Below are 25,474 nucleotides of genomic sequence, written 5' to 3' on the forward strand. Positions count from 1 at the left end.
GGATGCAGGAGAGTCTCTGAGCATCCTCAATGGTGCTTATGATTTTACTGCTTCTGAGCCCAAAAGTCTTCTGGGATTCTGGCAGATTAAATTTCTAGGTCAATGTTGTTTTTTGCCATTTGTGATTTGATTAAGTCTAAAACTCCCTAAGCTTTATCTCTGAAAGGACAAACAAGAGCCTAAGGTCCCACTACACGGCAGCCCCTTCTGTATAAATGTCTGCAGGACCGTGCAGTTGTGGGGTGTGGAAGAAGCAGGCAGGAAAGAAGCAGCTCTCAGGAGACTTTGTCTCTTTTTCCACATGGGGCCTCAAGTCCTCAAAAGCTGCAGTGGCACCTGGACAATTGGTCATTTTATGCCATTTGCTTTGCTGATGCCTCTACATCTCCAAAAGTGAACTCTTATTGAGCCTACCTTGGCAGACACACGACTTCTAGAAACACTTGCACCTTCCCTCTGGCTGTCAGGGTCCAGAAACAATGGTCCCTAAGAAATTGGAATTTTCTTGGGAATGTCATGATGGGAGGAAGGAAAAGTATGAAGACTAGTTCCACTAGACAAGGAGTCTGTTTTCTCGAAAGGGAGTTCATATATTTCTGACATGTCAGATCATCTTGCAGAGACTGGAACCTAGAAAATGACCAGGTCTGCGTAGTTACACATAACTCTGGCCTCATGTCAGGAATGCAAAATTGGACATAGGGGTCCCTGGGTCTCTCTGTCTCTCTTCCCAGTGTGACCACATTGACTAAATCTTTTCCCCCCTGCTTTTCAGTATTTGATTGCCCTACAGAGGACAGGCAGCTGAGCACACCTTACTAAGGCTGCCAGGGTACAAGCTCTGATCCTAACAACAGTGTTAACAGTATGATTCCTCATTTTTTAATGCCAATGCCTCCAGCCATATGTGCTTACTATGTATTTCTGAACCAACATAATTGTGATTCTAAGTTTACTCTGACTTTTCATATGTTCTAAGTTTTAAGATAGCAACCCAATCGTTGGCACCATGGCCTAAAATCTCCTCATGCTTTCTCCAGAGCCTTGGAATAAGCGCTTCTTCCTGTGGCTGAGGAGGCCCCACATGTCTGTCTCCACTGTGTTCTTTGAGCTTTCCTTAGAGATGCTTACTGGCTAGTATCTAGTAACATTGTTTTTCTTTCTCCTGACTACTTTCTGCCTCAAAGCCTTTGCATGTGTCCTTTCCTCTTCTTGGAATGCTTTTCCCATGACTCTCACTTTTTCTTCCTCATTTTTTTCTGGTATTAGTGTAAACATTCTACAGTTCAAAGGGCTTCATTAGAGACCCAGGTAACCCATCCTCTCAGCGCTCTTCTAAGGCTGCTTGTTTATTCCTTCCGGGGCACAGACTATAATCTGGTATTGTTTTATACACTGGTCTCATGTTTATCACAGGTGTCCTTGCTGAGGACGACAACATTCCAAAGCTGGCATATGTGCTTCAAAGAGTCCAAGGAGGAAAGGCAGATACCTACCCTGCCACACACCCAGCTTCACATTTCAGTCAAGCCAAGTGGGAAAGACACTCAAGCCATTCCCCGGCCCAGGACACAAACGGTTAGGTTAAAATCAGAAGGGCAGTGCTATGTAGAGAAAAAAACGAGGCATGAGGCGAACAATGGGAAGAAGTGAGCGGCTTTATAGCAAGTTCCCTCTGAGGGTGACTCAGCAAAACTCCCTGTCTTTGCATAACCTGCTCAGGAGAGCCCGACTCTTTGAATTGTGCTATTGGAACATGGAATATACTTCACAGAGGCATAATGGTACAGAAAGTCGCTACACTTTCTCTTGTTTTTAAGTACAGCCTCGGCAGACAAGGTGCCATTGAAAAAGGACTAGCGCTATGGCAAGATTTCTCAGCCAAAAGGCTTTACCTTCCCAGGTAATGGCAGGAAATGGCAGGAAAGAGTCTGATCCACGGCAAGAATGGAATCTACACTTCGTGCCTTGCTGTGCGGTAATGAACTTGCCAAGTGGAATCTTCAGTTTTATTCAGAGGAGTGTGGCTTCAGGTAAGTGAGAGAAACACTGGGTTATTATTCAAATGTTCTTCTGCAGAAAAGTTACTCAAATGCTCCGGTATTTAACCTTCTCAAGCCATGCCATTTTAAAGCAGTGACTTTCACTGTGCAAACTTCCCAAGAACAGGTGAGTTTGGGCAATACCATCAACTCCGCAAAATGTCATGTTTCTTTCTTGTTTTTCCGAGTTAGAATGATTTGCAAGCCAGCTTCCCGGCCTGCACTTCTGTACGACGACATTCACTTCTGTCAGCAGGATCACCTTTTATCTTGTGTAGGTGCCATCTGTGTTATAATGCACTCGATGCATTTTCTTTAAGTTAATTCAGCCCTTGAAATATTAACATATTTCTCTAAAAAGGGAAACTCATTTCCCTCTTGGCAAAAAGACAACATCAGCAGGAGCCATGAAGAAGAGTAATTGCAGGGAGACAGGCAAAGTTAATGCCAACTGCTCTTGTCTACTGTAGGGGGCTCTGAGTTCAGGCCTGAGGAGCTGCCAAAGGCTTTCTAGCACCAAATTAAATTACCTCCTTGCTCTGGTCATGGGAGCAGGCAGGTGCGGAAATGGAAAAGAAGCTGCTTCCTATTTGCTTGGATGTCATTGAATGCCACGCTTTGGTGACACCTAAAGATCTCGTTATTCCCAGAGATAAGGACACCAGAAAAACATCCCCACAGCAGTGATGGTCTATATCTCTATCCCAAAGAAGACGAGCCACTTACACTCAGGTCCCTGAAACCAGACTGTCCCCTCTCCCTCTCCCTTCCTGAGAGAGCTCTGTGTACAGAGGATGTCAGGTCCTTTGGCTTCTACATCCGCATTTCCTGCCAGAAACAGAAATAATGTACTGCAAATGGAAGCCATCACTTCTAGTATAACTCATAGCAGCTTTTGAGCATCTACTATTGGCTCACCTTAGAAACCCAGGAGAGGAGGAAAACAGAGCTGACTGCATGCGTGGGGTACTCAAAACTAACCCCCCCCCCCGGTGCTGTAGCAACTGATGCACCAACCAAGGACTATGCACCGTGAGGGCCTTAGACCCCCTGCTCAAATGTAGTAGATAGGCAGCACAGCCTCCTTGTGGGTCCCATAATATGGGGAGTAGGGACTAATTCTGACATGGACTCTGGTATCTGCTTGTGGATCACTTTCCTCTGGTGAGGCAGCCTCATCAGATCACAGAGGGATCGGATACAGGCAGTCCAGATGAGACTTGATAGGAAAAGGTCAGATGAAAGGAGGAGGGCTTTCCTTTCTGAGGTCTAGGGTAAGGAGGGAGAGGATAGGAGGGAGGGAGGAAGGGCCCAGGAGGCAATGAGAGGGCGGTACAAAGATATATATATACACACACACACATACACACACACACACACACACATACACACACACACATATCTCACAACCAAAACAAGCCTAATCCTCTTGCAGCAAATGTATGGATAAAAGGAAGAGGGTTCATGGGTCTCAACTCAGCTGTGGGTATAAAAGATTGCCTCACCACATCTTTACCTATAGGACTGTAAACCACTTTCATTTGTTCTGAAGTGCATTTTCCCCATGGACCTTCAATATTTAGCTCACGCAACTGATCCAATACAACCTTGCTGAGATGTAAAAAAGGCGCGCTGGTTGCACGGGAGGCAATACAGTTGATAAAAGTAAGTGGGAGAGTGTGGACTCCTGATTTCTATGGCTGAGCGATATGGACCAGGGTTTCCAGGGACTGTTTAGAGGGATCAGCTCAAATAAGTTTGGAGCATGATTTAACTTGAATGAATGCTGCATAGATATATTTGGCACTCAGCTTCTCAAAGCTCTAAAATATCTGTGCACAATGAGCAGTTCACCAAGCGATGTAATGCCTCTGGTTTCCAAATACACTTAACTGTGCTATTACAATCCCCGCCTCTGTTCTTCTTGTGTATATGATGCAGAGAACACAGTGTTGGGTAAACTGAGTTATGGAACGTGCTCCTGGATTTGAACTATACTTTGGGGTGGGGCAGGAGGGGACACGGGGAAGGCAAAATACAAATTCCTTGTAAATGTGTGATAATCAAGATGTGCTGTGCAGTTACCGGCTGATATTTAGTGGCTGCAAATGTAGAAATGTGTGAGTAATAAGATGGGCTTGGGTGGGATTTTGGTTTGGGAGCATGCCAATGAGACATGGGCAACAGCTGGATATAACAAAAACAAAATCCAAAAGCTGCAGCTCAGGTAGGCCTATCCACGGCAGGGTTACTAGCTAGTGGGATACATCTTTCAGGATAGCCAAATTCAAACGCCAGAGGTAACACAGGGATCGGCAGCGGGGAAAATTGCAAATAGAAATAAGGAGAAGGAGAAGAGAGGAAATAAAAGTGTCAGAGGAAGGAGATGATGGAGAAGATCTCAAGTAAGTCCAAATGAAAGAGGCAGGAAGAACGCAGAGCTGCACAAAGAAGGTCATTTATCTTCCTAGGTAAAGCAGACAGAAGCAGAGGAGACTTGTCAGCCCTGAAATGTGATGACAGAAACGGTAAAGAAAAGCTCTAGAAAAATGTGCATTCAGAAGCCGGACGAGGGAAGGATGGAAGAAAAGTTGTATCATAGGAAGAAATGCGATTGTTGACAGATCCTAAGAGTCTGGGTATGTCTTCAGCACTGTAGATATGACTAACTCAGCATCACACCCCTTCCTTTCTTATGGCAGACATTACAAGTTGATCATGACATGCTCTTCCTTTTGGATGCAGATTTATTTTGAGATCCACAATGCAACACACTAGGTAACTCCTAGCAATTTGTTAGACTTGAGCTTGATTAAGAAGCCTACATTCTGTGTGTATTAAACATATCAACATATCCTCTGGGAGGGGTTTATAATATTCTCTGATGAAAGGAGATTTAAACAGCATCCTTTGGCTACAAAAGCACAATGTTTTGATGTGAGGAGTTTATGTGTATGGATGCCGTAGCCTCTACAGCTGTGAGCAGATCATTTTTTAAGGTGTACCACCACACTAACAGAAGCATTTTATACTCAATGTTATCAAGAAACTCGGTTTTAAATATTCACAAGGTCATAGAAATCTATTCATTATTCACCTTGGCATTTGACACTCTTTCCCCCAGTAAAATGATGCTAGTTACGTTTGAGTTAAAATATCCCCTGTGAAACAACAGATGGGAAAAAACAGAGCTTTCTCCCTGTTTCTGCTTTGCAACACTACACTGAGACTCTCCTTTAAAAAGTTTGGCAGAAACAATACAATGTCCCTCACCACTCTGCCCCCACCACCCACCCTGCCATGTAACACACATTGTGAAAAAGCTTCTAGAAGCAGCACAGCACAGCATGGCAGCATTGATAAAGATCAGGCCACTTGAAGAAACATCAATGGCACTAAAAGGAAACTACAGTCATGTCGGCGCGGAACAAGGATTTAAAAGGAAGAGGGGGCATAGCATGCGACAAGCCACATCGGCCTCCATTTCCTCCTGAATGCTCATTAACCTCCCCCCTCCTCCCCGCACGATTTCTGAGCATCTGAGGCTTTGCCTGTTCATACAAAAAACCACTTGAAGGCACACAATGCCCTCAGTCCTTCTTCAGCCAGAGAAACATCGGTGCTTCTTTTGAACTATTTTGTTTGAACAGCCTGGTGAGTTACTCAAGTTGTGCCAAACAGCTCCCACTTCTCTAGTAGGGGTCGGGGAGGGGTGCCTTCCCATGACTTTTAGGGCTTAATGCCAGCCATGAGGATGAAGATGCTCATTCTTTTAAGGCATCATGGAGAGTGGAAAAGAGAGGGAGTAGGCAGCGGTGCTGAGGGAAGGGAGCAGGGGTCTCCCACCGCTGTGTAAGGCTTGGGAGGCCTGTCTACCCAAACAGATACATCTTCTCTGCTGTCAGCCATTGCCTCAGCACCCTAACTAACTGACTCACTTCAGGCCCTTCTCAGGCAACGGGAAGATGCTTTCTGCAGTCTTTCTATTACCACCTGCTCTCTCATCCAGCTTAGAAAACTTCTTGTTCCTCTAACTCCACCCCACTTGGGCCTTTTTCATGTTCCTCTTTGTTAATCACAGCACCGTTCACGAGTGCTTCACCATCCTTCTCTCCCATGGGTGCTTTATAACATTAGAGCAGAAGTCTCGTGTATCCCAAGAAAGGTCTACCCAGAAGCCAGATCATGTCCCCCTGGCATCTCCTCTCAAGCCACCTTCCTCTCTATTTATAACCTAATTAACCATGGGATATTGGTTCTGGGCCTTTTCTACCCTTCATGGGTTGCCACTGATGCTTGAGCCTTTATATCAAATCACAGAGTACTTTGAAATAACTTATGTGGTCTTTTTACAGGGTCAGAACCATGATAGGTCACAGGTACTTAGGATGAGACCCTCTGGAAAGAGTTGCACTGTCATGTTTAGAGAGTAATTACAACTCTATACACATTCTACGCCCATACAGTGTTCCCTTGTTTGTTTTTAAAAAATAATCCATTTATTTTTATGTTAAGTACATTGCTGTTTTGCTTGCAGGTATGTCTATGTGAGGGTGTCAGATCCCCTGGAACAGGAGTTACAGACAGTTGTGAGCTGCCATGTGGGTGCTGGGAATTGAACCCAGATAACCTGGAAGAGCAGCCAGTGCTTTTAACCATTGAGCAATCTCTCCACCCATAGCTTTTTTTTTTTTTTTTTTTTTTTAAGACAGAGTTTCTCTATGTAATTCTGACTTTCCTGAAACTTGCTGTGCTTGCTATGTAGACTAGACTGGCCTTGAACTCACAGAGATCTGCCTGCCTCTGCCCCTGACTTCTGAGATTAAAGGCCATGCCTGGCTAATATCCTCCTTCCCTTTTTGTTAAAAAAAATTCGATTCACAGTTGGTTGAATCTAAAGATGCAGAAAGCACAGACAAGGTAGGCAGACTGTTTTATAAGTACACATTTGTGACCAATTCTCTGGTGTCCCCTAAACTGTGAGCTCTGTAAGGCTATAGCAGTGACTGTCTTCCCTTCCACCGCACAATAGCACTTTACACACACACACACACACACACACACACACACAGTGCTCTTCCACTGTGAAATAGCACTTTGCACATACACACAGTGATATGTGATAAAGCCTTCAGAAATGGGACTGTTGCTTCAACTCTCCCCTTCTGGCTTTGAAGAAACTGGGATCCTTGCTACAGCTGCCAAATAAAAACGGTGTCAAGGCTGAGGATGTACTTCAGCTGGTAGAATGCCTTCCTCGTATGTATGAAGTCAGTAGTTCGACCTCCCAGCACTCCATAAATGAGGCACGATGGCATGTTCCTGTGATCCCAGCACGTGGGCAGTGAAAGCAGGGGGATCATTAGCTCAAGGTCATCCTTGGCTACAGAGTGAGTTTGAGGCCAGCCTGGGCTACATGAAATTCTGCTTTAAAAAAAAAATGGAGTCGACGTCATCCTGTTTGATAAGAAGGTATGGGTCTTGTAGGTTCTGGGAAAACAGACCTCTCTTTTGGGGTTGGCACAAATAAAGTCAAGAGCAACCCCTCTGAGTTAAGCCGTGGAGAAACTGTACTCACGTTGGTTTAGAAGCCTCTGCTTGATCAGTCTGTAGCTTCTCTCCGCCTTCCACCTCCATTGTGCAATATACAATGCGGTTTGGAGCCAAGGATTTGAGGCCTTGCACTTCCATGATCACCACCTGAAACAGAAGCACATGAGAGGGACTGAACAGCAGTGCCAGAGGAGGCAGCGTGGCCCACTGGAGGGGAAGCAGAGGACCTGCAGGGACAGGCAGTGGGGGAGGTGCTGGATTTACCAGTTATGCAAGGACCTTCTAGGGAAGTGGTACTTAACAGTGTAGCATGTGGCCTTTTGGATGAAACCAAGCTGCTCATTCCCTCATGTTTAGGTGGTGCGAACGGAGTGTAATACGGTGCACATGCTAAGTAAACATTACATCCGAGGTACATGCCTGGTCCGCCCTCGTCCCCCTCCCTCCTTTCTCTCTCATGCTTCTTTTCCTTTTTTATCTCCCTGTCTCTTTCCTTCTCTCTATGTCTCTTTCTCTGTTCCTATTTCCTCCCTCCCCCCTTCCCCTCCTCGCTTTTTCCTTTCTTTCCTTTCCTTCTCTCTTTCTTGACAGGGTCGCACTTAATTGTCTAGGCTGGTCTTATACTTGCTATGTAGCCCAGCTCTTGAACTTGGAATTCTGCTGCCTCTGCTACTAAGAACCTAGGATTATAGGTTTGGCTCAGCAATGAATCCCACAAGGTTCAGGAAGATTTGCTAATTCAGATGCTTACTGGGTCAGACAGGTTAGGTGAAGTGAGCTACTCTTTTCATGTTAAGCAAATAGGAACAAAAGACTTTCTCCCACTTTCTTTAAAAATATTCTATGTTTAGGTCAGCACTTGGTAGAAACCCAGCTTGTGGGTTAGCTTTTCCCTTGATAGTAAGATAAGTGACACTGTAGTAAGATACAGAGCTAGCGTTGTCCAACTTTAGGGCCACAGATGAGGCAGGAATCAATGGAGACTAAGTGAGCTGGAGCGCCCAGGCTCTAGCTATAGGCAAAGCTGCAACCTGACAGTCCCCATTTGGTGACCAGATCCTCTGCATTGTCCTGCTAGAAAAGGGAGCTCTCCATCAAAATTATGAACAGAATTTTGATTTAGAAGTGCTGACAGTCCGAATGGAGAGGAATAAAATGTGCCGACTCTATGTATATTACTTTCATAGTTATTTACGATCTTTGCGTGCCAAACCCAACTATGTCTGCAATTTTGTCTCTAGTCTAGCCTAAAGTCACTTACAACTTCTGGGATTGCTTATCCCCATTCCAAACTCTACTCAGTCACCTGCCATTCTGATAGTAATGTGGTGGCGTGCTCTGCCACAGGAGCAAAGGGAAGAGGACAGGTGACAGATTCAACAATCAGAACAACATGACCTATGTTAGTGACCTACAATGAGTAAATAGCATATGGGAAAATCACTCTTTCTATAAGAGGGGTAATGACATTATAATAGACAGAGAAGTGGGTATAGGGAAAACACACATGCTTCTAGGGGCGTTGATCCAAGGAAGCACACTTGGGACATATAAGTCAATTTTGCATGTGATAGCCTGCAGATTCTCAAGCAGAATAAATCAGGATCACTGAGCTTGTTAAAGCAGAGGTAACAGGTTCCCTTTCTTGGGCATCTGCACATAGGGCTCCTCCTCTCAGACATTTTCTCTGGATGCTACTGTTGCAGGGGCCACACTCTGAGAGCCCTGTACAGCCTCTGGGATGTTGGGAAGGGAATGATCTCACACTTTAGTCCTTTCCACTTTTGTTTTTGGTTTTTGGTTTTTGGTTTTTTTCAGATCTGCAGAGGCTTATTCCTGCCCCCCCCCCCCCCCCGCCTGCCCTCTCTCTTTCTTGAGAATGTGAGCTGTGCTATGCATGTGCAGACGGGCACATGAAGTCAGAGGACAACCTCAGATGTCAGGGCTTGCCTTCCGCCTTGTTTGGACTGGGTTCTTTGTTCCCTGCTGTGTGCTCAGGTTAGCGGGCCTGCCAGCTCTGAGGCTTCCCCCATCACTGTAGGAGTGATGAACATAGATGCTCAGGACAGCTTCAGGCTTTAGGTGGATTCTGCAGATCTGAACTCTGGTCCCCATGCTTATATGGCGAAGCACTTTTCCCACTGACTTAATCTGTGAAGTGGGGATATGACATGTACCTGGGAGGCTAGAAAGGCATGCACATAATGGAAAGTTTTCATACTGGGGAAAAACATATACATAGGAGAAAGGGGATACCCCTTAGAAAAAGAAGAGCTTAGAATCCGAAAGGTTGGACTCTCAGCCTTCTTTAGCTGTGCCATTTGCAGGTGTCAGGCTTTGTTTGCACATCTGCAAACACCTCGAAGGCTCACACAGCAGCCTTCTGCAGATGCCAGTTGCCTTTTGTTTCAGCAGCACTCCCTTGCCCACATTTACAAGGCAGCATCCGGGGCCTCTTTTTCTCTTCCTGAAAGCTGAGCTTGCTCTCAATCTCTTGCAGCCATTCAATTCTCTAATTATTTAAAATACACCTTTCACCAATCTGCAAGCCCGAATGGTGGCCTGCCCTGATGCTATGATAGTCTTACGCCCACATCCTCTTGCCCCACGTACTGTGCCCCCTAAACACAGCCATGGATAGATGTGCAAAGGCTTCGGCTGGCGGCTTTACTGTGGTGTGCATTTAGTTTTCCAACTAAAAAAATATGTGGGGACCCAAGGGCATTGCAATCTGTGCTTGTATTTACAAGCCAAAGCCATTGAATCTTGTATGCATACAGAGAGTACGGCTGAGGCTTATACCTATATTTCAGGTAATCAGCTATTTAATATTGAGAACTAATAACGAATTAGAAAATTACGTATTTAAAAGCTTCATGAAAGTCAATAAAGTACGTTTTCCCCTCCCATCTGTTGGAAGACAAGAGAGAGTAGGGAATAAATTGCCACCTTTAATTGGCAATAATCAAATTCAAAGACACCTAAGCAACAGCATTCAGTCCCTCAGGTGGCAGTTCTTAAGAAAATTAAAAAACAAGGTTTCTGTGAGATCACACTGATGATGTTTCTCACACGAAGAGTTCTCTATTGAATTAAGACCCACCTCTTCTGACAGCAGAGTGAGTGTCGAGGAAACCCTGCAGTGTGAAGACGGGCTCACTATCTTAGCTGAGTGGAGAAAACAACTTACCCACAGTTAATACACAGCATCCTAATGATAGTCTAGAAGATTCTGTTTTCCTTTCCATACTCTAAGTATACCAAAATATGATTTGCTCTCTCTCTCTCTCTTTCTCTGTCTTTCTCTCTCTTGGTTTTTTAAGACAAGGTTTCTCCGTGTAGCCTAGGCTGTCCTGGACTTGGTTTGTAGACCAGGCTGGACTCGAACTCACATCAATACACCTGCCTCTGCCTTCCTGAGTACTGGTATTACAGCCGTACACAACCACGCCAGGCTGATCTGTTCTCTTATTTCCCTAATCGAGGATCTTCAGACAGTTATTTTGGGATATTCTCTCTCTCTCTCTCTCTCTCTCTCTCTCTCCCTCTCTCTGTCTCTCTCTCTCATATAAGAAATCATTTAAATTTTTACTATGAAACAATAATAAATGTTTTCAGGAATAAAGTGGCTTAGTTTGACTTAAATATTATAAAAATGCATCAAAATATCACATAGTACTTAATATGTGTATAATTTTTATGTGTCATATGCATGTGTGTTTGTGTGTGGTGTGTGGTGTGTGGTGTGTTTGTGTGCATCTATGTTTACACCAATTTTGAGTGCTATTGGCCTTTGATAAGTTTTAAGTGTTCTTTTTGTTCTTTAACTTTTGAGTGTGTAAGAAATACTTAAATCCAAGGTTCATCAAGACAGGCCTGTATTTCCGGGAACTCAGGAGGCTGCAGCAGTATTGTGCCAAGCTCAAAGTCCACCAGGGATACAGAGTGAATTCAAGGCCAGCCTGGGTAACATAGGGAGGCCTTCAGAATAAAAGGCAGAGACTAGAAATATAATAGCCCAGTGACGCAAAGCTTGTCTAGAACACACAAAGCCTGTGTGCAATCCCCAGCACCACAAAAGCAAAGCAAACACCCTCTATGATTGAATAGCTTCTTAGAGTACATCCCAGGCCAGCCTGTTTCCTCACAGCTTTCTTGAGGCATATTTGAGGGGCCACACAATTCTCCAGCTCAGGTGTAAGCTCTGTGACCTTTTAATAAGCTTACCAAGTTGTGAGGTAATCATCTGAAGTTGCCTTAGGCCACACTTCCCAGCAATGCAATTTATATCCATTTCTACTTTTAACCTTATATAACATACAACAAACCTCTCTAATCTATAGATTAGCCTTCTATAAATTAGCTTAGTGTTTGATATCAGTGGAGTCATGCTACCATGCCACATGTTGCATCTGACTTCTTGCACTAAGTATAATATTGATGAGGTTTGTCCATATCAATATGGGCATCAGCCCCAAGAGACCACAGATGCCAGTCCAGACTATTATACCCAGTAACACTTTCAGTAGCCATAGATAGAGAAAACAAGATATTTCATGACAAAAACAAATTTAAACAGTACCTATCTACAAATCCAGCCCTACAGAAGATATTAGAAGGAAAACTCAACATGTGCATCAATAAGTATTCTTTTTACTTGCTGTATGTTATTCTTCTGTACAGACATATTGCAATTTTTTTCTTTCTTTTTTTTTTTTAAATGTTTTATTTTTAATTTTAATCTATGTGCATTAGTGTGAAAGTGTCAGATCTTGGAGTTACAGACAGTTGTGAGCTGCCATGTGGGTGCTGGGAATTGAACCCGGGTCCTTTGGAAGAGCAGGCAGTGCTCTTAACCACTGAGCCATCTTTCCAGCCCTGCAATTTTTTTTCTTATCCATTTAGCCATTGAGTGGGATTAAGGCTGTTACTATTTTTGGCTTCTGTGATTATCCTCCTAAACATATTTGTGGGGACATGTGCATCTGAGCAGAGAATACTACATAATATCATAGCTGTATATTGAACTTTTTGAGGAAATGCTAACTTAATTTCTAAAGTAGCTGTACCATCTTAGGTTCTTTTTGCTTATGGACTCAGTTTAAATGGGCTGAGTAGTAGTCAGTGGTCTGAGTACTGTACCCATTTCCCAGTAAAGTCTGGTGCTGGTAGACCAAAACTACTCTCTAGGGAAGATATGAAGAGACATTACAGAGGGATGTGCTGACATGCAGAGGGCTGTCCTGCTTTGGCCTGGCAGGTTCTTACCATGAGGGCTGAGTTAAACTAAAACTAAAACAAAACAGAAGCCAAAAATCTTCCCAGCATCCTTTAGTACTGCTTTAAAACAGGGAAAATACTTCAAAATTACATTTTCTAGGTTGCTCTTCAGACTGCACTTCCTTAGGGGAAACGTGGGTTCCTGGAGAGAGGGCTGGCTCGCTTGATGATTAGGTCACCACCCCTAGCAAGTGGGTAACTTAATAACTGTTCTAGGACCAAAGTGGGAAGCACCCATTTCTCCTTGGCTGGCTTACTACACCAGTGCACTTTCAGGGATTTGGGGCTTTTTTTTACCTCCAAGGAGAAGGACAGCAGGACATCTGACTTGGACAGCTGGTTCTCACTCTCCTCGCCCATGTCAATGATGGAAGCATTGTGGCTGCGTTTGAGTTTCTGCAGCTTGAACTCTCCACCCTTGGACACTGGCATGCTCTCCAAGTTGGCCATGAGCAGGTTGACAGAGGACTTCAGCTCCTCAATGTACATGTTCTCCATCTCTTTGGATACAAACTTAGGAAATTTGCGTTCCTTGCAAAAGAAAGGAAAAATTATAATCAGAGGAGTCAAGCGGTGAGTCACACAGAAACTTTTCCCATGAAGGACAAAGATATGGCCTTATCACCCATGAATGCATCTGTCCTGATCTTATGGAACTGGGCTAGGAAAACATTCCGTCTACATGTAGAGACAGCTCCTTTGAGTTATTTATCATCTCCAACAGGCAGGAACACAGACTTCACGATCTAGTGAGAAAGAGTAAACTGTTTGCTCATAGCTTTGTGGAAAGAAAAATGGGTGCTGTTTTAACAACTCTAATCCCGGTTGCAACAATGTTTTCCTTCTTTATCAGGATGCAATTGAGTTGTTTGTAAGTCATGGAAACAGATATACACCCTATTTCAGGATATCTGTAGAGCTTTCCTCACATAAATAATTCAAAAGTAGCTCATTTGAGATGTTTCAGCCATAGCCTGTGGCTATTTCTAAGACGATTACTTAACTGTTCTCAAGAAAAATTGAAAACATTAATGAAGTAAAGAAAAACATGAGTACAAGTCCACTGGAAAGTAGTAACGAGGCATTGGCCACTGCTATTCTCCCTCCTGGCTCACAGCTTCAGTTGGGAAGGCGACAGCTCCAATCATGCTACTTGCTTGTCTACTCAGACCTCTAAGTCGCCCGAGTGCCTTGAATATTCTTTAGTTGATGACTTTATCAAAGAACAATTTCCAAGCTGCAACATGAAGTTTCTCCATGAAACCGTCCTCTACAGCCCATGATTGGTAGGGTGAAGGGCAAGCTGAATCTGTTTGGCTTTCTTTTTATTTGACAAGTTATAAACAAGCTCAATTTAAACTAGTTTAAACAACTCAAGGCACCAATTGACTTGGAAACGTCCCAGGATGAGCTTAGCTTCATGCAAGGTGGAAATCACATTTCAGATGCTTCAACCCCAAATAGGCTTTCCCTCAAAACCTTGATTTTAAGATTGTCTGGTGTGAGGTGATATCTTGATTGCTAACAGGATGGGAGTTAGAATCACCATGGAAACAAATCTCTGGGCACATATGCAGAGTGTTTCTGTATTAGGTTAATTAAAGACCCAGCTATCCCATGGGCATCTGGGACTGATTAAATAGAAGAAAGTGACCATTGACATGCATCGCTCTCTGCATCCTAACTGGACACAGTGCGATCAGAAACCTCACACTCCTACTGTTGGGTCTTTCCTGCAAACGGACTGCACTCTCAAAATATGAGCCAGGAGAATCCTTTCCTTCCTTAACTTGTTTTTGGTCAAATATTTGGTTCTAGAAAGAAGATAATTAACTGATACATCTGAACTGGCTCCATGTTCAGTGTGGTTCCACTCAGCGTCCCCAAAACATTGCTGAATATCTAGACATTATAACATCATATCATGCTATCTACAGGAAGAGTAAATATTTTGTCTCTATGGGAGATTAAGAAATCTCTATATGGCTGGGATGGACCTTGATCTAGAGCACATGGGACATGAATTGGTTTGATAGTTCTGTGTGTCAAGGAATAAGACATCTATTACATAGATGCTCCATTCCAAGTCAACTAATCCTGTTAAGTGACCAGCAATAAAGAAGATTCACTCTTTGAAGCAACTGAGTTGAGAAACATCAAGAATGCAATGGGTCATTAGCAATGAATGTGAAACAAAATGATCATTTCCTGAGTGTTCTCTGCCATGTTGAATCAATTCAACGCTGAGCAAGATATTGAAGAAAGAAGAGAGAGAGAAGAGGCACGCCATAGGGAAGGAGGGTTGAAGAAAAGACAAATAGAGGAAGGCATACAGGAAGGAGAAAGCAGAAGAGAAGCAGGAGGAGCTCTGCAGAATCACAGAAATGAAGTTTGGCTTTCACTCCTTTTAAAATTCCCACATGGCCTCACATTTCCTCTTGGATGGCAGTTCCTTGGTACTGTGATTTAAATATCAAATGTCTTCCATAAGGCCCTGTGCTTAAACACTTGATCCCCAGCTAGTGTAGTTCTTTTTTGGAAGGATACACGAACGCTAAGAGGTTGCTATGCTTGTAGACTGGAGCCTAGCATAGCTGTCCTTTGCATGGCTCTGCCCAGCAGCTGGTGGAAACAGATGCAGAGACCCACAGGCAAACATTGGGTGGAGCACAGGGAGTCTTGTGGAAGAGTGGGAATGGGGGGAATAGAGGGACTGAGAGAAGACAGGAGCTCCACAAGAAGACCTACAAAGCCAACTAACCAGGGTCCGGTGGGGGGGATGGGGGTGGGAGTGGGAGTGGGGGCTGTGGAGACTGAAACACCAACCCTTGGACATGCATTGACTGGACCTAGGCTCCCGACACAGGTGTAACTGATGGGCAGCTCGGTCCTCATATGGGTCCCTTAGTAAGGGGAATGGGGTCTAACTCTGACATGGACTCTGTTGCCTGCTTTTCAAGCACTTCCCCATGGTAGTGCTACCTTGCCAGGCCACAGGATTCCCTCAGTCCTGATGCAACTTGATATACTGGTGTGTGTGTGTGTGTGTGTGTGTGTGTGTGTGTGTGTGTGTGTGTGTGTGTGTTCTCTCCTTCTCTGAGGAGTAGGGGGGTAGCGGAAACAGGAATGTAGGGTGGGACTGGGAGGAGAGAGGCAAGGAGGCTATGTCTAGGATGTACAGTGAATAATTAATAATAATAATAATAATAAAGATTGAAGACAAGGGCACTGAACTTTGAGGTTTTATAGTCTGGCACAACTTGCTCTCTGTATAGTGAATGTAGATGCAATGTCATCAGCAGCTTCTGATCCTGCTGTTGCCATGTCATCCTGCCATGATGGATTCTATCTCTCTGGATAGAATAAGCCTTTCTCCCTTAAGGTATTTGTGTCACAGTTATTTTTTGATATTAAGAGAAATAAAACTAATATGCCTGGGACTCTCCTTTTTTCCCTTCAATAATCCCCCTTAGCCACTCCCTAGGTAGAAGACGGTTTTATTCTTGCCAGGGTAGAACTTTCACTCCAACACACACTGCTCTTCCTTCCTATTAGGTGTGCTGAGTGATGCCCTTGGGCTGTATCAGTCTCTGCCCTTCCTAAAGGTGAGTCTCTCTTTTCTCTGGATCCCTAGCCACTTTCAGCTTTTTTTTTTCTTCTTCCACATTCACTTCAACACATATCCACATTAGGTTACCCCCAATTTCTACTTTCTGGGCATTGTTTATTGAAACACTGTCTGTTTGTGTGAAGCCTAACCCTCAGTATGATGACATTTATGATGAGACCTTCAGAGATTGATGGAATCTCAAGGTCATAGCCCTTAAGAACTGGATGGTTGCTTTTAAAAGAGGCCACAGGTAATACATCTATCTGCTCTTCCTTCCATGTGAGAACAAATGGAAAGGTGACTGTTTTGAGACCAAGGATGGGGCTGAGACCTTGCTGCTGCCTTGACCTTGGTCTTCCCATATGATGGATCTATAGGAACTAATTTCTAGATTTTCTTTTTTTCTTTTTCAAAGCAGCCCGAATAGACCAAGATAGCATACTTATAATCAGGGAATCATTTGTGAAATGTATTTTCTCAGTGTCTGTCTTTCCTTTTGAGCTATGTATCAGAGTCCTACCATTGTGACATCCCACTAAAAATCTTAACATCTACTGTAATACATAACACATAGTAAGTGTTCAGTACACATGAATTGAGTGACTGGGCCAAGGGCTTATCAAAAAGTCCACATTAAGTATCAAAGTGGCTATCACTTAGCAGTGAAGACAGATGGGATGATTACCAACTAATTTCTAGAAGAACACTGGGGTTCTGCTTTCCCATGGTAAATGAGCGTGAATGTCTCAAATCTACTCAGCAACCTTAGAGTTCTGGATCCTTCCAGAGCCTCTGAAGACAATCACTTCCTGCTTAAGGGTTGAACTCACATGGGGTGGTGCTTTCTGAATACACCGTGGGTGGATGTGTGAGCAACAAGGTGGAAATGATTCAGTCATGGTATTGACAGAAGCTAGTGGTGAGTCAAGGAGAGAGGCTCCCCAAAGCCCAATATCTCTAAAAATTCCACATAGCACTTAAACTTCCTCATTCTTAAATGCAATCAGGGAAAAATGGGGATCCTTAGAACTGGAACAAAGTTGTTGCAGAGACTTGGAGGCCTATGGACTTAAGTGCTGGGCCATACTGACCTAGAAAACACACAAATCCACAAATACTATGCCAGTCACCAGGAAGATACAAATGGGAGGATGTAATCAAGGCTTCATGATTATTGGGGGAAATATGTATATAGAAGCTTCAAAGTAGACACCCAAGAGCTGTGAACACTTCCTGAGAGAGCTAGTGGGGCTTCACAGAGGAAGTTATTTGACTAAGGAGTTTGCCTTGAGGTTGAGTTAGCTGAGAACAGAGAAACTGGTATTTCCCTTTCCTTACCATGGAAGAAATAGATAACCAGGAATCCAAGCTTTAGGTAAATAAGCATAGTCCACATAGTGTTTCACCATTTTCTCTACACCTGTTCCTTCTGGAGAGTGAGGGAAGACAAAGGGAGGCTGGCTAGTGCTCTCTGTAGTCTCTACATCACTGAAGGGCTGCCAGTTGTCAAGGTTTATATCCCAAGAGTTTAAAGTACAGTATTCCAAACTGTCACTGTCAACTGCATTTTCAAGCTCAAATGTTAGTATGCATGGGGATATTTGAAGGGGAAGTTAGTAAATAGGATTTTGCCATTTTACTGCTAGTTGCTAACTTTGACGAGGGGATAGGGAGAAAAAGAATAGCATTTATAAAATAGTTTGTTTTGTTTGAGAGAGTGTATCAACTCTGTGATGTGATGGGTCTCTACTGTCACATCCTTACTTGGGATTCTCTTAAGTGTGTGTGTGTGTGTGTGTGTGTGTGTGTGTGTGTGTGTGTGTCCTAGTATGTGTGCACTTGAGACACACATGTAGAGGTTAGAAGACAAGCTTGGGTATTGGTCCTTACTTTTTCCTTTTTGGAAACAAAGTCTCTTTGTTACTTGCTGTTGTACATGCCAGACTAGCTGGCCCATGTGTCTCTGCAGATCCTCCTGTCACTGCCTCCATCTTACAATGGAAACTTTGCTATCATAGAAAGGCTCTACCCTATGTGCTTTTATGTGGGCTGTAGCCTTCAGGTTCTTATATCTATGCAGAAGATGCTTCTGTGCCACCTTTCTGGCCCCTCTTGATGCCTTTAACTCTTCTGTCTTGATATGTTGGGAGAAGACCCAGTGAGTTCTTGCAGACCTCGCCATTCCCTAACAGAGTTATTTCTCACCAAACTCTGCAGCAAAACACTGGAAAAACCCAAAGAATGATCACTCTGCTCAGAACAGTTTCAAATGGCCTCATAAAAAGAGTGTCATAAAGCTGAAGGCTGCAAGGGAAACCAAGGCCATTTGTTTTCTTCCCTGAGTACTTAAGCCTTAAGAAGAAATAGCATTCTGTCAATCCAGGCTGTGATTCTTGAGTGGAATTTTCAGTGGCAGACTCATTACAAATGCATTTCAAAGCTGTGGCTAGGCCCGGATAAGAACAGTGTAGCTCCCCATATCCTCTGTCCCTCTTTTCTGGCATAAAAATGACAAAAAGAATTTTCTTATTTATATTGCGTTATGAAAGACATAGTTTGGGTTGGAGTGGAGCTCTCCAAAGTAAGTCTCCGTTGGCAGTTACTTTTGCTTTCGGCCTGACAATACTGCCTTGTGGAGACAAGTCACCAGGCCTAGTTATATCTAGCCACACTAATAGAATATTGGAACATTTAAAAAATTAGTACCTGTGAGCACTTAAGATGCCCCTGCCCCAACCACTGGATTTTCCTGTTAGGTTTTGAATATTTCTCCAGGAAGAATGACTAGGTTGTGTGTGAAGCTGACAAGGCCACTCTCACTCAGAGAGTGGCCCAAAGGTTCAAATAACATTCTTATAGGTGATTAGAAGGAAGATAACAGAAAGATACATTAGATAGAGGATGTCACCAAAATTCTTGCTGCTATTTCATCCAGTTCCCCAATGCTTCCTGGGCTCCTCACCTGGGTCAGGTCCTGTATTTGTCAATGGGAAGTGAGGGAGTCAGCTATGGGTGATGACCAGGAGAACTCTTGACAAAAAGCCATCTATTAGATACCATGGGCCATGTGAAGTTATAGACACTTACAGAGAACATGGAAGGTACCAAAGAACCCTATTGAGCACAGATTAAGAAAGTGAGCTCAACTCTGCATCCTAGGTCAATGCTTTCTGGCTTTGTGAAGTTTTACATCGAGCTGGGGTTTGGCTTCAGATTTGAGATATAGAAAATGAAATAAACCCCACAGAGTTCCCATGAAGAGGAAAAGATGCTAAGAAACATGGATACTTAGCGACCACTGTTTCAGTTTCATCTGTCTGTCTGTCTCTCTCCATCCATATCCCAAGGGTTATATTTCCACCATCACCAGAAGACCTGCTAGTAAAACTGACAGTAGCTGCTGTCAAGCTAACCAAGCTAGCTCATGTTTACATGTTCTATGTACTGGTCACATGATTTCCATCTTTTAATTCTTCCTAACAAATCCAGAGAGACAACTGCTGCTATTTCTCGCCATTTCCTGGAAGCAAATGAGAAAGAAAGCTATGGCAATGTTAGGTAGGGCTTGGTATACAACCCAGAAGCCTGGCTCCAAAGGGTCAGCCGAGTGAGAGCTGAGGTGCTATGGTGATACCCCACTGCATGAGGACTTCATGCCTTTTTATTTTATGACACGTGAACAGTAGAGGTTGTTATACAACTCTTTCATAGCAATGGCTGCTCCACCATTTCCTAAGCAGCACGCACATGTTAGGTAAAGTGCAGTGATGAGGCAGGGTTGGTACTTTGACTGAGAGAAGGACCATCTTGACAGGAGTTTGTCATAGTCAGTACAGAAATTGCTAGGAGCATTCTGGAGTCAGAAATCATTTCCTGGTCAGTTCCTTTCCTCATTTGTTCTCCTCTTTTCAACTGTTGCAAACTGGATGAGTTCCTATCTCTTCTGCTTTCCTCTCACTTGGAAGGGCTTCACGTAGGTGCTGAGCACTTAGTGCTTTCCTTGGACACAGATTTTCCTGGGTTTTCCCCTGCCTGATATAGGCAACAATCAGAAGATCTGTCTATATGTATCGATTCAAGCAACCATATGATTGCACTGCTACGTGTTACACATTTGTGCTACTGCACAACACAAGGACAGTGCCAAGTTCAACGTTAGTTTGTAAGCTGGGAGTCTCGTGCAATTCTCTGATGGGAGACTTCCGTTACACGTTGATGTGTAGCCATGTGTAGACCAAACTTCTCTATCAAGGACATATTTGGATATTATACCTTATTGATGCTTATAACATGGTCCAGGTATAAGATTGCAATTTTGATTTGCTCTGCACAGAGTAGAGGTCCAAAAAAGACATCCATATTTTGTTTTGAGAAAGGTTCATTAGCTTAAGCTGGCCTTGAAGTGGATACGTAGCTGAGGATGACTTTGAACTCCTGATCTTTTTGCCTTCACCGCCAGAATGCTGAGATTGTAGGCAAGCACCACCAGGCACCAGGCCTTATGTATGAGGCCGTGGGGTCTGAGGTCAGGATTCCATCTATGCGAGGCCAGCATGCTACTGACTGAGCTATATCTACATCCCTGTAGTTCCACACTTAAATGATGGCCTGAGAAACCTCTGTTTCATTATTCATTGTTTGCAGCTGATACCACAAAACTGTTGTTTGTATTATATAACCAGCTGAACAATTGTGGAGTTTTACCCCAAAATAAGGCTGGAAGAACTTGCAAATATCACAGCTGAGCTACTGCCACAGGCTGCCTGCATAAGCCCTAAAGCCAACATTTGATCACACAATTTAAATAATTTAGACTTAATTTCTGAGTGAAATTTGGGGGCCCTTTAATATCAGTGTGAAAGGATTTGGGAAAATGTTTGAACAGGGATTAAGAAGTCTTTTCTGTGAGATTTAAAAAAAAGGTGTATTCAGATCTCTGTCTCCAGCCACTGAGGGAGTGTGGTTGGTAAAGCCATCCCTGGCTTATGTTCTGGAGCGGCTGCCTCGCCTCAGATCATTCTGGAAGCTGGCGTAACTGAATTGATAGTTCATAGTTTAGGGCTGTGGATGGGGGAAGAAGGTGCTGACTTACTCTTGCCTTCCTTCCGTCTGAAGCAGAGAGGACACACACTAATCATCTACTGGTGAAAATGTCGCCAGCAGAAACAGCAGGGGCTGTGCAGTCTCTTTTTTAGAGTCCAGCTATCACAGTAGAGCGTGATCTGACTCTGAGGTACTTCACTTGTGCCTCTCTATCTGCTGAAGGGGATATAGCAGCTCAGTGGAAGACGGCTAGTCAGCTGTTTGCTGGAGTGGTGGTTGCCAGGGAGGGAGTGCAGGAGAGGCCAGTCCTCCTGTCCTGTCCTGGAGTCATCTCAGGCTTCTCTGAAGACAGGACTCTTTCTGCTTTGCTAGCTGAGTGAACTCAGGCACAGCAACTAAACCTTCTGATTTACCTACTCTGGAGAGAATAACTTAACTGCCTGCATAAGCCCTGCATGCCAAAGGTTGTAGCTGGTTTAAGTAAGAGCCAAGGTGAAGACTTAGGACCCTGTGCCTGAAACACTACATAAAGAACTCAGTAGTGGAGAGAGGAGAAAGCCTGCAGGATAGGTTTGTTGGACCCTCAGACTGGGGTCATAAGGGAAGTGAAGACATCTATTTGGGAAGAAACACAGTAAAACTAGACTGCAAACTAGACAAGAATACAGTTTTAAATCATTGTAATCTTGGCCTCTGCTCTGAAAAGAACAACCTTTACCATTGGGTCCTGAGAGGGTTGAGAGGGTTACCATGTAAAATAGCTGGAAGAGAAGTCTAGCATTTTGTCAACACTACACACAGGTAGTCAATGGTAATAGGTGTATGTGGGCTAACCCTGAATCGTCATAATGACCACCTCCCCCTGAGTCACATATTATATTATCAGCACTCGTGTGTCCAGTGGGGCTCTTATTTTTATTCCACAGTGGGCTGGTTGACTGTTCCAGAGTTAACTGTGAGCAAACTTGGGCCAACTCTAGGCTTGATTCTTAGAACTATGAGTTTGAAGGAAGTAGCGAGACAAAGAGGTAAGGGGAAGGAAGATCTGAAGAGGTAGGCAAATGGCTGGAGGGTTCTCTTTTTTGTGTATTTGAGATGCTGTGGGATAGCCAGAGGTCTTATCCGAGAAGCGAGGAAGAATGGGTAACCAATGTGATACAGAGACAGCAGACAGGAAGTCCTGGTTCCTCCGTGGCCACTGGTTCTAGCTCTGGCCAGTGAGTGCTTATTCTCCACCCATGATCCCTATGCTTCTTGTTCCTTAAACTCACCCCATCACTCACATACACTTTTTCTAGATGGTGCTTCTAGCTTGCAGTTAGAAGTGCTCAACCCATCTTGTAAATCCATCATGGAAGAGAACAGAATGGACCGAACATGATGGATGAGTCCAGTATCCAACAATTTCTGGTCATAACACACACAGGAACTAGACTTCTAACCTTCAGCCATATGAGTTGAACTGCACATCCTTACTACATCACTGTGATATTGGTAATAGGTAAAAGTAGAGAAATCAGGACATGTCAAAAAAAAAAAAAAAAAAAAAAAAAAAGACAAACAGAGGTGCATCATTTACATTTGCTAAGAACTAGCTAATATGGAACTTCTTCATATTTTATTCAATGTTTGTTACATCCAACTAAATTTAGGGAAAGTAGTCACACAATTAAAACTGAAAAGTTCCTGGAATCACACAGGCAAACATTGAGACTATTCGTTGGCATCACAATGGATTCCCCAACTGTCTCTTCCTGAGTATTCATTCTTTCGTCACTAATCTGCAGACATCTTTCTACCAATAGTACCATCATTAGCCTGCAGTCCATAGTCCCCAAGAAAACAAATCATTTGTTGGTATGCACCAGATGTCATTTATGAGTCAATTAACCATGACCAGGGAAGGTTAGGAGTCATGGCTGGCTCCCTTTGAATGAAGAACTCACTCTAGGAACAGTGAGCTTAGAGCTGGTGATGAAACTCAGTTGTTGAGCAAAGAATGTCAGGGCCAATGCCAATGAGCTATGACAAGGTGACACTGGCATGGAAGAACCCTCCAGAAGATGACGACAACATTTAGAGCAGTTGATAGTAATAAGGCAATATCACACAGGAACCCTTGGTACCTTTACTTGGAGACCCTGCTTATAATCTGAACTAACTTTATTTTTAGTGAGAAGAATCAAAGTCACTTGAACGGCCTGGTTCATTTTCTAAGAAAGCTTAGATTAAAGTTGTTAATATATTTTACTCTGGAAGAAAATATTTAAGATGTGGGCTGGGGAGAGGGTTCTGTTGATTATTTTCAGAGATAAGCAGATTGACTTACTGTATACCTACTGTCAACCCATAGTTTTGAAAAGTTAAAATTAGTCTAATGCTAGCTTCTTGAATTATAATATGAATCCTCAATGAAAATAAAACACAATAGCCATGCTTGTGCTTACTCCTGGGGGAGGTGCCAGGAACCTAACAGGCAAGCAAGTGCTGCAGACTGCCTCCATTTCCTGGAGATCCTCAAAGAGGAGACACCGATTTTACAGAAGAGGTAAACTGTAAAACTGCAGTGATGTTCACTCCCACATTAAGCAGATTTCAAAACACAAGAGCCTTCCATACTGCCTTTAGCCAAATCCATCACTCCACCCTATGTATAGCCACCAGCCTGACTTGATTGTACACTTCAAAGGTGTCCAAAAAGCAAGGTGCAAACAATTTCAGTAACACTGAGCAGGAGCAGAGGGGTTTCCCTCCTGGAGTCTTCCCTTGGCTTCTAGTCTAGCAGGATTCCTGTCTATATCTTCAACCCTGGGCATACTTTCAGGATGAGGCTCTCTTCTGCTCAGCTTCCTTACCACTTCCGGCAGCTTTCCACCTATCCCCACAGCCAGCCAGGAAGTGGTAGATATATACATGTTTGTTCTTAATGGCTATTGGAAATTAATTATGCTTTAAAAGTATTTCATTAGATATTATGTATTTTAATTAGAAGTTTCTTGGAGGGCATCTTTACATTCTTTTCTGGGGTACCTGCCTCAGCTTATTGCCAGCCTGTCACTTCATGAGGCTTATTATGATTTGTATATAAAAATATCAGTGTAAAGATAGAAATATTAAAGAATTGTCTGCTGGCATTTGGGAGGTGATTGACTCCTAAGGGTTCTGTTCACTAATGGATTAATCTACTGATTAAATCATTGCTGAATGGACTGTGAGAACCTGTTTATAGTAAGTGGGTCCCTGGGCGTAGTGGTCTGAATGTTAAGTGTCCCGTGTGGGCTCCACAGCTTGTGGTGCTGTCTGGGAAGGAGAAGGCACCTCAGGAAAGGGAACCTTGATTGAGGAAGTGAGTCACTGGGAGCCGGTCTTGAGCTTACAGCCTCGTTTTACTTCCCGTTCACTCTCTGCATACTGAGTATGAACACAATGTGATTGCCCAAGTTCTTCCTTCTGCCACCGTCCCTCTCCAGCTCACGGTCATAGCCCCCCCCCCCCAACGAAGGGCTGCATCTCTCTGGAGGTCTAAGCCAAAACTAACCTTTTCTCTCTTTAAATTGTTTTTGCTGGGTTGTTTTGTAATAGCAACAGACAAGGAACAAACACACATCTTTGAAGGGTACATGTCCTGAAGGCTTCTGGTCTGCTTCTGTTTCCTGGACAACATCAGGTGAGGGGCCTCCTCCACCACACCCCACAAGCCTTTACTGCGTCAACTCAAACTCAAAGCAGTGTTCCAAGGACCAAACCCTCTGAAATAATGAGAGAAAATAAATCCTTCCTCCTCAAAGTCATTTTCTTGGGTATTTTGTCATAGCTATGAAAGCTTATTAAACATGAGACCTCAATTGAGAGTCCAGCACAGCTCCTTCATGAGTGCCTATCTTCCATAGCCTGCATACCTCCCTCTCTAAAACGAAGATGAGAAATGAAGTGTCCTTAGAGAGAT

At 43.6% G+C, this 25,474-nt stretch overlaps 1 protein-coding gene across 12 annotated transcripts in view; it reads right to left on the minus strand.

Moving 5' to 3' along the window:
• Positions 1–25,474, minus strand: part of Cadps (calcium dependent secretion activator) — a 420,141-nt gene that overhangs the window by 190,831 nt on the left and 203,836 nt on the right. For all 12 annotated transcript variants that reach the window (XM_051139845.1, XM_051139831.1, XM_051139822.1 and 9 more), the window contains exons 5-6: positions 13,173–13,406; positions 7,621–7,742 (exon numbers count right to left, since the gene is read on the minus strand). In XM_051139845.1, coding sequence (XP_050995802.1) covers positions 7,621–7,742; positions 13,173–13,406 — 356 coding nt within the window. The remainder of the gene's footprint in view (positions 1–7,620; positions 7,743–13,172; positions 13,407–25,474) is intronic.

This window comes from Acomys russatus, chromosome 3 (genome assembly GCF_903995435.1).
Source record: "Acomys russatus chromosome 3, mAcoRus1.1, whole genome shotgun sequence".
Classification (NCBI taxonomy): domain Eukaryota; kingdom Metazoa; phylum Chordata; class Mammalia; order Rodentia; family Muridae; genus Acomys; species Acomys russatus.